Here is a 15,674-nt window from a genome sequence, read left to right on the forward strand (position 1 = left end):
CAGCATCAGCACTTCTGCACCTGCTCAAGGAACAATTTGTTATTTTATCAATTATTATTGCCATTTATTCAATAATCCTTTCTCAAAGGTAGCAATGGGATGTGATGTACCTCTAAACAGGCCAAGATTCTTTACTTTCATGCACCTGGAGACAAAAGATCATCAGAGATAGAATCAGTGAACAGTGAGGGGGGGATGGTGTTGGGATGGGGGGTGGTGGTGGTGTCAGGGGTGAGGAGAGAGGAGAGACGAGAGAGACTGCATAAGTATACCCTAAGAGCACAACAGGAGCAAAGATTCAAGGACTAAATAAACAGACATCAAGTGTGGGAGATACAGAAATATTACAAGGAAGAGGAGAAAGGAAGTGAAAGAAGAGGGGTATTTGAGGAGGCAGAAGAGGAGGAGGTGGAAAAGGTGGGTGTTCCTAACAAAGAAGATCCAGGGTAAGAGGAGGAAGGTTCTGAGAAGGAGGGAGACCCGAGGTGGAAGGACTCCTATGTCTCAAAGATGGAGAAGGGAGTCCTGAGGATGAGGAGAGAGTCCTATGGAGGAGGCAGAGAGAGGCCCAAGGAGCAGGAAGAGATGATGGAGGAGGATAGAAATCCAAAGCAGATGGAGGCAGAAAAAGATCCACAAAGAAGGAGGAAGAATGAAATCCAAAAAGGAGCAAAGGAGTGATCCCAGAGGGGAGAGACTCAGAGTTGGAGAAAAACCTGAGAATGAGACAGTGAGGGACTTGAGGAGGAGAGAGAAGGAGTGCAGAGAGACAAATTAAAAAAAAGTAACCATTGTTCAGAATGAAGAACATTTAAGAGATAGTGATCATAACATTTTTAAGATTTAGGTTAGCTATAAAAAGGGAACAATTGAAAGTAAAAATAATTAATTAGGGGAAGACCAATTTCAATGAGGTGACAGTGAATGTGGCCCAGGAAAACTGGAACCAAACACCGACAGGCAAAACTGTAATATAATAATGGTTCTAATTAGTGAAGAGATGGTTCAGGTATGGTTGAGGCATATTTCTATGAGAGACAGAAGAAAACAGGATTAGAGGAGGTCAAAGTTAAGAGAGGCAATGAGAGCTAACGACAAAAGATCGGTGACAGCATAAATGAGAATCCAAAGTGTCTATGAGCATATAGGTAGTAAGATGATGGTACATGGAGGAGTAGGCCCATTAAGGACAGAAATGGAAACTTGTACAAAGATACAGAGGGCACTGTTGAGGTACTAAATTAATCCTTTTCATCAATCTTCACCAGGAATAAGGGTGCTTCCAAAGTAATAGTGAAGGTGGATATAGTTGAGACACTGGATATGTTCAAGGTCGGTATCATAAAGATATTATAATAGTTGGTTGAACTTTTAAAGTGGGTAAATCACCAGGGCCAGATGGGATGCATCCTTAAGATTTTGTTGGGAGTATTAGAGAAAATCGTGAGAGCACCTACCACAATCTTGCAACGCTCTTTGAATATAAGGGTGGTGCCAGTACAAATCTTCAATGTACTTGACAGCGTAGATTTTGGAGTTGATATTTACCCTGGCTGGGCTATCTAGAACCAGGGTTCACAATCTCAAAAGAGGGCTTGGCCATTCAGGACAGAGATGAGAAGAAATGTATTCACCAGAAGGTCATGAATCTTTGGAACTCAACTAAGAAGCCTGTGGAAAGACAGTCATTGAGACAAGAAAAATACTGTAGATTTTTAGATATTAAGGGAATCAAAGGATATCGGGTCATAGAGCCATAGAGCATGGACCTTCAGCCCAACTCATCCATGCTGACAGTGTTGCTCAGCGAGCTAGTCCCATATGGCTGCATTTGGTCCATAGCCCTCTAAACTTCTATCTATGTACTTATTTAGATGGCTTTTAAACGTTGCTAGTGTGCCTGCCTCAAACCACTGTTTCTGGTAGTCCATTCCAAATATGCACCATCCTCTGCGTGAAGAAGCTGCCTCTGATCTTAAGCCTATGCCCTCTTGTTTTTAGCACCACCTCCCTGGGGAAAAAGACCATGTTCTTTCACCCTGTCTAAGTTCCTCATGATCTTATATACCTCCATCAGGTCACCCCTCAATCTCCTATGTTTCAGGGAATAAAGTCCTAGTCTACACAACCTCTCCTTGTAACTCAGGCCCCCAAGTCCAGGCAACATCTGGTAAATCTTTTTTGCACTCTTTCTGGTTTAATAACATCTCTCCCATAAAAGGGTGACCAAAACTGTACACAATACTCCAAATATGACCTCACCAACATCTTATATAACTGCAACATAACTTCTCAATTCCTGTACTTAATACCCTGACTGCTGAAGGCCAGCATGCCAAATGCTTTCATCACCACCCTATCTACCTGTGATGCCGCATTCAGCGAACTATGCATTTGGACTCCTAGGTCCCTCTGTTCCATAACACTCTCCAGGGCCTTACCATTCACAGTGTAAGTCCTACCCTGGTTTGATCTCCCAAACTGCAATACCTCACATTTATCTGGGTTGAAAGCCATCTGCCAATCCTCAGCCCACATACCCAGCTGATCAAGATCCCCCTGTAATTTTTTATAACCTTCTACACTACAACACCCCCTACTTTTGTATCATCTGCAAACTTACTAAGCACTTGCTTTGTACATTCACATCCAAATCGTTTATATAAATTACAAACAACAAAGGTCCCAGCACCAACCCCTGTAGCACACCAGTAGACACAGGCTTCCAGTCTGAGAAATAACCCTCGACCATCACTCTCTGCTTCTTACCACTGAGCCAATCATGAATCCAATCCACTATCTCCCCCGGATCCCATGCAATCTAACTTTCCAGACTAGCCTGCCACGATGGACCTTGTCAAAAGGCTCGCTAAAATCCAAAAAGACAACATCCACTGCCCTGGCTACCCTTTTAGTTACCTCCTCAAAGAACTCCAAAAGATTTGTCATACATGACTTCCCACGCACAAAGCCATGCTGACTGTCCCGAACCAGACCCTCTCCAAATGTTGCATATCCTGTCCCTCAGAATCCCCTCCACCAATTTACCCACCACTGATGTCAGACTCACTAGCCTGTAGTTTCCTGACTTGTTTTGGTTACCCTTTTTAAACAATGGTACCACATTAGCCACTCTCCAGTGCGGAAATATGACACCAAGGTAAAAGATCAGCTTTGATCGTATTGAATGGTGGAACAGGTACAAGTGACTGAATGGTCTACTCCTGCTTCAATTTCTTAGGCGCTTAAGTCTACTCTAGATCCTCACTCCTTTCAAGTTAGTCTCCTTCTGGTACATATGTAACATTGCTTCAAAACCTGATGTAAGGTTTTAACCCGAAACATTGGCAATTTCTTCCTCCCTCCCCCACCCACAAATGCTGCCTGACCAGCTGAGTTGACCTGAAAGAGGTATATAAAATTATGAGATGCATAGATAGGATAGATAGAATCTTTTTCCCATGGTAGGGTGTACACTTAAGGTGAGAGAAAGGAGTTTTAAAGGGGATTCGACGGGATTTTGTTTTTGTAGAGTAATTGATACCTGGAATTCACTGCCAGAAGAGGTGATGGAGTCAAATACAATCCCTATGTTTAAGAGACATTTAGACAGGCATTAAATAGACAAGTCATAAAAGGATATGGACCTAATGTAGGCAAATGAGATTTGTGGAGGTGGGCAAAAGGGTTGGCATGGATGTAGTGGTCTGAAGAGCCCGTTTCTGTGCTGTACAACTCTATGACTTTGAATAGCTCTATTGGGCTATTCTCTTAAATGTGTCTGCTTTCAGGAGAAAGAATACACACAAGATAATAGAGGTAGGAGTACACCACCAAATCCCTCAAGCCTGCCCTGCCATTCAGTATATCTATGGCTGATTTGCTTCAGCTTCGTCTATCTGCCCGGATTTCGCTCTGGCTGTCATAGAAATTTTTGTCTATACCCTCTTCCAAATCATCCATCCCAAAGTACATTTTGTCCACCATCTTTCAACTGAAGGTCAGCCATAAAGGTTATGCAAAGCTTCTCTGTGTTGCTTCTCCTTCAGTGTATTACTACAAATTTATCTGCATTAAACTGCATTTGCCCTATGCCTTGCAATTTCACCAGTTTTTATAAAATATACAACAATCCTGTTTCCTATTTACCCAGTAACTTCAAAATTGTACTTTCTCCAGCCATTATGTAACAAAGAAAGTAACAGTTCTAACAGTGAACCCTAGGGATCACTTATCTCTAGTGGAGGAACAGCTATTCATTGTTATTCTTTTCTTTTTATCCCTGGCCCAATGATGTATCTAAGTTATCGCATCTCTTCAATACCATGTGTTTCTATTTTACCATTAAGTCTGTTATGCGGTATTTTGAAAAGACACCTGGAAGTCCAGAAAGACAATGTTTCTCATTCTACCTTCATCACATTTTGTTTTCAATTAGTTAAGAATGACTTAGAATCATTTCATGTTACATTCTTGAGAGCCAAGGAGAGAGGAAGCCTTAATTCTGTCTCAATGAGCTGAATCTTAACCTAGGTCCTAATGAGGTTAAGAGATGACATTGAAAGTGTCTTACTAATTCAATCTTCAGCAGGGAGAGCAAACCATCAGCATTTGTGTGAAATTGATCCACAGACCAAGTGATAAATGGCATGTTGAGGATTCATTGCATCACTAAGTCCACTCTCCAAGTGTGTTCTTGGATTAGTCAATCTCCCATTGATGTCAAACCATACGATCTCTGAAACTCCATCCATGTTCCAAAGCAGTCGAAAAACATCCACATAAACTGATACCAGAAGCACAGGCCTATATTGTTCCACGCAGCGGACATGGGTTGACACTGACTTATACAGGCATTCAAAACCTCACTACTTTCTTCTGTTTGTGGGTCTCTTTCACAGTGTTGAGGGTGGGGGGGGAGCTCATTCACCCTCCCTTGATTTTCTCCCACTGTAGTTCACACCACCATGGTTTGGCCTGACTAAATGTTTCAGACTTACACGTTTTGAAAAAAAATCGTATCAGTTGTATATGAATCCCTCTTTCCCTCTTGTGTTTCTCCTTCCAAAGTGGGGAAAATTTCTGGATTGTGCATGCATGTGAATGTTTGGTAAATGTAACACAAGTTGTTGAATAGTTCATCTGCAGTTTGAGTTCATGGATGAGGAATGTCCTGTTGGGTGATATACAGAGGAGTATTTTTGCCTTGGGACCGAACTTAAGTCAGTTTGTTTATGAGAGAAAAGCAAAAAAAAACTTTCTGCATTGTGTTAAATTTCTAGATCACTATCTTCTGTTTTATCTTTTGCAAATGTTAGTTTTTGAGTCTGTAACTTAGCATCATACATAAAGAAAAAAAAATTGGATCACTAACAAGTGGGTATTTGGGACCGAGCAATCATGCTTGCCCAACAGTTGGTTGCAGAAGTTTACAACTCACAAAGGCAACAAGATCTCAGGGGAGATCACTGAAGGTATACATGATAGCTGGAGAAGTGGGGTCGGGAGTGGGGCGGGGTGGGGGAGGATTTCAAAGAGAAGGGAGACAGATAGCAAAGGGAAATGGTTTAGGATTGCAAAGAGCACCTCCTGTTAACATTAAACCAGGCCAAATCAGGCTAGGTACAAGATGAAGACAAACATTTTCAGAATGATGTTCAGGTGGATGGGCAACTAGTGGAGGTTTAATTGGCAAATGAAGAACTTACATCCTTGGTAAATTCATTAATGATAGTGTTGTAGCCGATCGTGGCGCTCTACGGAAGAAACGACGTGGAGGCAGAGAGAGCTGATCTCCAGAAACTTTACTTCAACCACACCAAAGCGCGCCAAAAGACTCTACCCACAAGCCCCCGCCACCGCGTGGGCCCGGACCATGCCAGAACGTTCCCGGAAGGTCCGCCCCCGGGAGATAGTTCAAGACGCACTTCCGCGCATGCGCCCGATGGCGGTTCGAGTTCCGCATGTGCAGGCCGCCACAGTGTAAGCAATTACTTTATAATTGTTCAAAATAATTGGCTACTATGCTGTTTTTTTTAAACTTCAGTCACACCTGAAGCTCCTGTAATAAACAAGGGGTCTTTCTACTCTGTAGAATGGTCCTTCATTAGGTTTACTGGAAAACTGTATAGTGACTGAACCTGCAAAATGACTACCCTGTGGTATGGAACCACCCTACACTGTGCAAGACTTGCAAGTTTGCCAATCACAGCTCCAGACAGCAGTGAAAATCCTTGTAGGGGAAATGCGCAGCCAATAGAAACTGATTGAGCTCCCTTCATGGCAAAGTAATGGGTCATTTTCATCACATCAACTGCCCTGAGTTGAAGCAGCCATCCTTACCTTGTCGCGTGTTGTATTGTCTCATTTGTACCTCTTCCACACATTCTGCTGCAAACCAGCCGGTCCGACCTTTTACTGTCCCTTCCCAGAAGCCTCCCTCGCCGATGCTCAGTACTGCAAAAGAGGGGGGAATATGATAGGATTAGGGAGATCTTGAACCAGATAAAATCTAAAGAGGGGTCATGAAGTTATTGTGCTATACTCTGCCTGAGTTGCAGACAGCAAGGTTTGAAAATACAGAACTGCACTACGTCACTGAGACATAGAAACAGACAGAACTGTCTAATTACTGCCACCCAGCCATGTATGAACATATATAAACAAGTCATTAACATTAAAAATCAGTATTTGATTTTCTGAATTGTACATGTTAGCCCTGTGGTACATTACAAAGGCAGTCAGAGATAATAAAGTGGGCATTAATCTGAGTATAAACTTGCCTCCTGGCAACAATATGTATTCAATGATGGTTGTAGAGCTGACTATTCGATCTCCAGAATTAGCCAAACCTCTTGCACAGCTGTTCCAGTACAGCTACAACATTGTTATTGATCTGACAAACTGGAAAATTACCTAGGTATGCCTGTCCACAAAAAGCAGAACAAATCCATCTGGCTAAATACTACCCCACCAGGCCATTCTTAATTATCAACAGAAGTGCTGGAAAGTGTTGCTAATAATGACATCAAGTGGCATTACTAATGTTCAATTTGAGTTCTTCAGGACCATACAGTAACAGGCCTCATTATAGCCTTAGCCTTAGCAAATACCTGAGGCAAGATAAATATGATTGTCCTTCCTATCAAGGCACTATCTAACCAAATGTTGTACCAGGGAACCCCCATGAAACTGAAGTTAATAGCTGGAATCAGATCTCAGAATCAGAATCAGATTTATTGTCACTGACATATGATGTGAAATTTGTTGTTTTGTGGCAGCAGTACAGTGCAAAGACCAAAAAAATCTATAAATTATGAAAGTAAATAAATGATGCAAAAAAGAAATAATGAGGTATTTTTTTGTGGGTTCATGGATCATTCAGAAATCTGATGGTGGAGGGGAAGAAGCTGTTCCTGAATCGTTGAGTTTGGGTCTCCAGGCTCCTGGGCCTCTAATGCAAGCAAAGGTGACCGTGGTGGCTGGAGGCCAATCATTTTACCCTGAGCTGAAGATGTACCTCAGGGCAGTGTCCTGAACCCAATCATCTTCAAGTGCTTCTTTAATGGCCTCCTTTCCATCAAAATGTCAGCAGTTCATATGAACATTCAAATTAGTAGGTCTGGGTCACTTGGCCCTGCATGCCTACTCTGACATTTGTAAGATCATGGCTGATCTGATCGTAACCTGTACTACGTATTCCTCTTTACCCACAGTAACCTTTCAACCTCTTGCTATCTACCTCTGCTTAAAATATTCAAACACTTTGTTTTCACCTCTCTTTGAGGAAGAGAGTCCTAAAAATGTACAACCCTCTGAGAGAAAAACAAGAGGAAACATCCTCTCCATAATCCAACTTGTCAAAACCCCTCAGTCAATTCCTCTCTCACTCTTCCAAACTCCAGCCTCGCATGTTTAACATTTTCTCAAAAGCTGACCTGCCCATTCCAGGTGTAGGTGAGTAAACCTTCTCTGAACTATTTTCTATATATTAGTATCTTTCCCTTAAATAGAAGTACAAATACTGTATACAGCAATTTCGATAAAGTCTAACTAATGCCCTCTATTACTAAAGCACAAACTCTCTACTTTTGTACTCGATTCTCCAGGAATAAATGCCAACATTTTTTTTAGCTTTCCTAATTACTTGTGAACTATACCAGCCTTTTATGAATCATGGACAAGGACACCCTGATCCCTCTGCATTTCAGAACAATGCAATTTCTTATTAATTTGATAATATGCCTGTTTTTCATTTTTCTTGTCAAAGCGAACAATTTCACATTTCCAGTATTCCATTTATCCACTCACGTAACCTGTCTCTATCCCTTTCGCTGTCTTCACAACTTCCTTTCTTGACATCTTTGCGTCACTAGCAAATTTAGCAACCATGTCTTCCATGTCTTCATCCAAGTTGGTTATTCAAATTGAGAAATAGTTAAGGCCCCACAATTGTCCTTTGGTACACCACAAATTACATCTTACCAACACATAGTTGACCCATCTATTCCTAATTGTTATTTCCTTTTAGCAACCAATCTTCCATCCATGCCAAAACATCTCCAAGAGAATGAACTTTTATTTTCAGCAATAAGCTTTGGTATGGCATCTTATCAAATACCTTTTAGAAATTACATGTCCCCCTTTATCCATAAAATATGTTATTTCTTCAAAGGACTCCAATAAATTGGTCAAACATGATTTCCCTTTCACAAAATCATTCTGACTTTGCCCAGTTACTTTGAATTTTCCTAAATGCCCTGCTATAACATCTATAATAACAGTTTTTAACATTTTCCCTTTGGCAGATGTTAAACTAACTGGCATGTAGCTTCCTGCCTTCTGTCTCTTTTCCTTTTTGAATATGGGAGTTGCATTTGCTATTTTCCATCTCATGGAAGCTTCTCTGAAATAACGGAATTTTGGACAACGATTGTATACCATTTCACTTCAACTGCACTTTCTCAGATAATGAAGCAGTTTGTAGAATTATAGCAGCAAGAACCAGACGACAAATAGACTTGGAATGATAACTAGCCAGTGACAATTATACCAGACAAGTGCAGATAATGATTGTCTCTAACAACAAAGTCTAACAACCATTCTATGCCTTTCGGTTGCATTGCCATTGTCAGATCTCCAACAACCAATGTTCTTGGAGTCACTACCTACCAAAAACTTAACTGGGACTTAACAGTGCAAGAAGCCTGACAGGTAAGGTGGATGAACACAAGGCATGGAGAGCTATGTGGGACTGGGATATTATTGGGATTACAGAAACATGGGAGGGACAGGACTGGCAGCTAAATGTTCCAGGGTACAGGTGCTATAGACAGGATAGACATGGAGGAAAGAGAGAAGGGGAGGTTGCATTTCTGATTGAGGAGAACATCATGGCAGTAGTCCGAGATAAAATTACTGAGGGATCTTCCAGTGAGGCTTTATGGGTGGAGCTGAGAAATAAGTAGGGGATGATCACCTTGTGGAATTGTAATATGGGATAGTCAATGGGAATTAGAGGAACAAATATGTAGGGAGATTGCAGAAAGATGCAAGAATGATAGAACATAGAACACTACAGCACAGTACAGACCCTATGGCCCACAATGTTGTGCCGACATTTTATCCTGCTCTAAGATCTATCTAACCCTTCCTTCCCACATAGCCCCCTATTTTTCTACCATTCATGTGTCTATCTAAGAGTCTCTTAAATGTCCCTAATGTTTCTGCCCCCACAACCTCTGCCGGCAGTGCGTTCCACGCACCCACCACTCTCTGTGTAAAAAAAAACTTACCCTCGACATCCCCCTTATACCTTCCTCTAATCACCTTAAAATTATTGTCCCCTCGAGTTAGCCATTGTCGCACTGGGAAAAGTTTCTGACTGTCCACTCGATCTATGCCTCTTATCATCTTGTAAACCTCTATCAAGTCACCTTTCATCCCCCTTCTCTCCAAAGAGAAAAGCCCTAGCTCACTCAACCTATCCTCATAAGACATGCCCTCCAATCCAGGCAACATCCTGGTAAATCTCCTCTGCACCCTTTCTAAAGCTTCCACATCCTTTCTATAGTGGGGCAACTAGAATAGGGTTACTATGATAGGGTTGTCATAGAAGGGGATTTTAACTTTCCTAATACAGACTGGGACTGCCATGGCGCTTAATGCTTGGATGGGGTGGAATTTGTTATATGGTTTCTGGAAAGTATCATCAGGCAATATATAAAAGGCCCTACCAGGGAGAGGGCAAAGCTTGACCTACATTTGGTATATAAGGCAGGTCAAGTGACTGAGGTGACAGTGGGGGAGCATTTTGGGACCAGTGACCATAGTTCTATTAGTTTTAAATTAGTCATGGAAAGGGACAGACCTGGTCCACAAGTTCAAGTTCTAAATTTTGAGGGTATTAGGTTGCAAGGCAAATTTTGACAGTATCAGACAGGAACTGACAAAAGTTGATTGGATAGGTTGTTTGTGGGCATGGGGACATCCAGCAAGCGGGAGGCTTTTAAAAGTGAAATAACGAGAGTTCAAGGTTTGCATGTTGCTGTTAGAGTGAAGGGCAAGGCTGGCAGGAGCAGGGAACCCTGAATGATGAGGGATATTGAAGCATGGGTCAGGTACAGGCAATCGGGATCAAGTGAATCCCTGGAAGAGTATAGGGGATGCAGGAGCATACTCAAGAAGGAAATAAGAAGGGAAAAAGGGGACATGAGATTGCTTTGGAAGAGAATATCAAGGAGAATCTAAAGGGATTTCATAAGTATATTAAGGGAAACAGAGTAATTAGGGAGAGAATATGGCCCTCAAAAGATCAAAGTGGACATTGTGTGGCGCCGCTGGAGATGGGTGAGGTCCTCAATGAATATTTCTTGTGTTTTTTTTACCATGGAGAATGACATAAAGACTTCGGAACTTGAGATAGTTAATGGGGATGCTTTGGGGATTGTCCGCATTACAGCAGGGGAGGTGCTGGATGTCTTGAGATGTATGAAGGTAGATAAATCTCAATGGGTTTGATCAGGTATATCAAAGAACACTGTGGGAAGCAAGAGAAGAATTTACGGGAGCCGCAGCTGAGATGCATGCAGCTTTCTTAGCGACAGTTAAAGTGCCAGAAGAGTGGAGGGTGGGTCATGTGCATTTAAGAAGGTCTGAAAAGAAAAACCTGGGAACTATAGACCTGCAAGCCTAACATCTGCGGTAAGCTACTAGAGGGGGTTCTGAGGGATAAGATATACATACAGTTGGAAAGACAGGGGTGGATTAGGGATAGCCAGCAGGGCTTTGTGTGTGGGAGATCATATCTCATAAATTTGATTGTTTTTTTTTGAAGAAGTAACCAAAAAGGTCGATGAGGGCAAAGTTACTTTTGATTGCATGGGATCCAGGGAGAGCTAGCTAATTGGATACACAATTGGCTTGAGGTGGGAAGCAGAGGGTGAGGGTGAAAAGTCAGTTTTCGGATTGGAGGCACATGATTAGTGGTGTTCCCTAGGGGTCGGTGCTAGGCCCATTGTTGTTTGTCATCTATGTTAATGATCTGGACAAGAATGTGCAAGGCATAGTTAGTATGTCTGCAGATAACACTAAAACAGGTGGTGTTGCAGACAGTGAGGATGGTTATCAGGAACTATAGAGAGTTCTTGATCAGCTGGGTAAGTGGTATAGCAAATGAAGTTTAATTTGGATAAGTGCGAGGTGTGGCATTTGGGAAGACAAATTAGGGTGGGACTTTCACAGTGAACAGTAGGGCCTTGGGGGTGTTGTAGAACAGAGGGACCTAGGAGTACATGGTTCCTTGAAAATGGCATCACCGGTAGACAGGATGGTGAAGAAGAGTTCTGGCATGCTGGCCTTCATTAGTCAGTGCATTGAGGATAGAAGTCGGGATGTTATGTTGCAGTTGTATGAGACATCGGTGAAGCTGCATTTGGAATATTATGTTCAGTTTTCGTTGCCTTGCTATAGGAAAGATGCCATTAAGCTGGAAAGAGTGCAGAAAAGATTTACAAGTATGTTGCTGGGACTTGAGAGACCGGGTTATGGAAAGGGGTTGAGCAGACTGGGGCTTTATTCACTAGAACATCGGAGAATGAAGGGTGATATTACAGAGGTGTATAAAATCATGATTGGCATAGATAGGGTGAATGCACACAGTCTTTTTCCGAGGGATGGGGAATCAAGAACTACAGAATATAGGTTCATGGTGAGAGGGGAGAGATTTAATAGAGTCCTAAGGAGCAACTTTTTCATCCAGAGGGTGGACCATATATGGATTGTGCTGCAGGAGGAAGTGGTTAAGGCAGGTACATGGTCAGGAAAGGTGAAGAGGGATATGGGCCAAATGCAGGCAAATGGGAGTAGCTTAGATGGGAACATTGGTCGGCATGGACCAATTGGGCCATTGGGCCTGTTTCCGTGCAGTATGACCATGATAACAAGAGCAAATCAGAGGCTGGGTTAAAAACAGATAAAGCTGGAAAAACTCAGCAGGGTCAGACAGTACCTGTGCCAAGAGAAACAGTCAACAAAAAGAAACAAAGAGAAAAATCGTAAATGTGACACCTCTGTTTAAGAAGGGAGGAAGGCAAAAGACAGGAAATTATTAGCTGGTTAGCCTGTTCTCGGTGGTTGGTAAGATTTTAGAGTCCATTATAAACATGAAATTTCAGAATACCTGGAAGCGTGTGATAAAATAGGTATTAGTATTGGTTTATTATTGTCACTTGTACTGAGGTACAGTGAAAAACTGTTCGTACAGATCAATTTATTACACAGTGCAGTAAAGTGTCACAGCTACAGAGGAAGTGCAGTGCAGGTAGACAATAGTGTGCAAAATCATAAGGTCATAAATAGGATGAAGTCAGCACTGTTTCATTAAGAGGAGATCTTGCCTTACAAACCTTTTAGACTTCCTCAACAAGGTAGCAAGTGGGTTGGACAAAGGAGAATCGGTGGATGTTATTTACTTGAATTTTCAGAAGACCTTTGACAAAGTGCGGCACATGAGGCTGCTAAACAAAATAAGAGCTAATGGTGTCAGAGGCAAGGTACTGGCATGGATAGAAGATTGGCTGACTGGCAGAAATCAGAGACTGGGCATAAAGGGGCCCTTTTCAGGATGGCTGTTGGTGACTGATGGAGTTCCGCAGGGGTCAGTGTTGGGACCACAGCTTTTCACTTTATACATTAATGATCTGGATGAAGGAACTGATGGCATTGTGGCCAAGTTTGCACACAATACCAAGATAGGTGGAGGTACAGGTAGCATTGCGGAGGTAGGGAGTCTGCAAAAGGACTTGGACAGGTTGGGAGAGTGGGCAAAGAAGTGGCAGATGGAATACAGCGTAGGAAGTATGGGGCAGCAAGAATAAGGTTGTAAGCTATTTTCTAAATGGGAAGAAAATTCAGAAATCAAAGGGACTTGGGAGTCCTAATTCAGGATTTCCTCAAGGTTAACTTACAAGTTGAGTCAGTTGTAAAGAAGGCAAAAGCAATATCATTATTCATTTTGAGACGACCAGAATATAAAAGCAAGGATGTGCTGCTGAGGCTTTATAAGGCATTGGTCAGACCACATCTGGAATATTGTGAGCAATTCTGGGCTCCGTATCTAAGGAAGAATGTGCTGGCCCTGGAGAGGGTCCAGAGAAGGTTCACAAGAATGATCCCAGGAATGAAAGGCTTAACACATGAGGACCGTTTGATGTCTCTGGGCCTGTACTCAATGGAGTTTGGAAGGATGAGGGGGAAATCTCATTGAAACCTGCTGGATACTGAAAGGCCTGGATAGAGTGGATGGGGGAGGATGTTTCCATTAGTAGCAGAGTCTAGGCTCTGAGGGCACAGCCTCAGAATAAAGGGACATCCCTTCAAAACTGACATGAGGAAGAATTTCTTCAGCCAGAGGGCAGTGAATCTGTGGAATTTGTTGCCACAGAGTGCTGTGGAGGCCAAGTCATTGAGTATATTTAAGGCAGAGATTGATAGGTTCTTGACTGACTAAGGGGATTGAGGGTTAAGGGAAGAAGGCGGGAGAATGGGGTTGAAAAAATCAGCCAAGATTGCATGGCAGAGCAGACCCGATGGGCCAAATGGTCTAATTCTGCTCCTATGTCTTATAGTCAACATTTTGGGTCTGCTATCCTTTGTCAGGCAGGGTCTACTGCATAAGTGATTGCTCAATGATTTCTGACCATCCATAAAACAAATGCTAGGAATGCAATGGAGCACTTTTGACTCACCTGGATACTTCTTCCAGCAATATTCAAGAAACTCAATACCATCCAGGAAAAAGTAGTCAATGAACACTTCATCAGTTCCCTTGTATTAGCTCCCTCCACCACCAGTGCCCCCATGACTGCAGTAGATAGCATCTGCAAGATGCGTGGTAGTGATTGGCAGAGATTTCTTTCACAGTAGCTCCAAAATTGAGACTCAACAAAGTCAGCAGGTACATAGGAATATCACTAACTTCAAGTTTCTCTACCAGCGACACACTTGTAAATATGCCACTATTTCTTTAATGTTGTGTGGCTTTTTCAACTACATTGCTGTGGAAATTTCTCTGCCACACAAAAAGCATCTCAAGAGAGAGTCTCGCCAGATCTCCAGAAACACCCAGCCCCGTCTGGTCAGGAGCAGTCTGGGACATCCCCTCATTGTCTTACGAACAGTTAGGTATAAACAAGCAACACCATTTCCCATAAACTTAAAATGAAAGAGATTAGAATATTGAAAACTTTATCATTTTAACTGAAAGAAAATCATTCAACTCATTCAGTAGTCTTTCTTTCCCATGCATTCCAGTAATCTGGAATGACATTTAGCAGCTTCCAGCAAAACCTCTGATCATCATCCCATTACTGATCATAATAATGCTCTATTGAATGGCAGAAAAGTCTCCATCTGTAAGACCTTAGCCTATTCCTATTTCTTACACAAAATTGATAGGCAAAATGGTCTCCATTGTATTCTAGCTATTTAAATTGTAAAGGAGCATTGATTCTGTTGAACTCAGCATTGTATTTGCAATAATTATCCACTAAATCTATATTTTTAGACACAATTAAGAGAGATATCTCTAGGATTTCCTGCACTATCCTTTCCAATTTTCATTAAGCATCTCAGGGGCCCAAATCAATAAGACTATTAATGGTTCACCATACTAATGAAACAAATTCAGGGAAAGTATGCAACAATCAGAGAGAAAGGGATGTGAAGATCTGATCCTGCAACCTTCTCCAAGCCCTGGTGATTTTTGCTACTGCTGTGAAAGAAATCATCGTGCTATCTATTGAGCAACACCAATGACTCTGGGAACCAGGAGCTTTCTGGAGAATCTAAGCAACAGCTCCAAGGGATGAATGAATCCGTGCAGGGCCTAGAAGCAACAGCACGGCTAAAATAAACTGGGGCAAGTTAATAGGAATAAGTCATTCAGCTCCCTGAGCTCTTCTCAACACAATGTTATGTAAAACCTCTAGGTCACTGGTGAAACCTCAGTTGTATTATCATGACCAGTTCAGGATACCTCACTCTAGCACCCTGAAGAGGGTGAAGTGGATTTTAGTAGAAGAATACCAGGATGACAAACTTTTGTTTCACAGTCAAAGAGTTGTAGAGTTATGCTGCACAGAAACAGGCCCTTCAGCCCAACTTGTCCATGCTGC

The 15,674-nt window shown here is 42.1% G+C and overlaps 1 protein-coding gene across 5 annotated transcripts in view; it reads right to left on the reverse strand.

Moving 5' to 3' along the window:
* shank3a (SH3 and multiple ankyrin repeat domains 3a) overlaps window positions 1-15,674 on the reverse strand; it is an 813,035-nt gene that overhangs the window by 248,303 nt on the left and 549,058 nt on the right. For all 5 annotated transcript variants that reach the window (XM_052034272.1, XM_052034268.1, XM_052034267.1 and 2 more), the window contains one exon: window positions 6,343-6,456. In XM_052034272.1, coding sequence (XP_051890232.1) covers window positions 6,343-6,456 — 114 coding nt within the window. The remainder of the gene's footprint in view (window positions 1-6,342; window positions 6,457-15,674) is intronic.

The sequence above is a fragment of the Pristis pectinata genome, chromosome 19 (assembly GCF_009764475.1).
Source record: "Pristis pectinata isolate sPriPec2 chromosome 19, sPriPec2.1.pri, whole genome shotgun sequence".
Lineage (NCBI taxonomy): Eukaryota > Metazoa > Chordata > Chondrichthyes > Rhinopristiformes > Pristidae > Pristis > Pristis pectinata.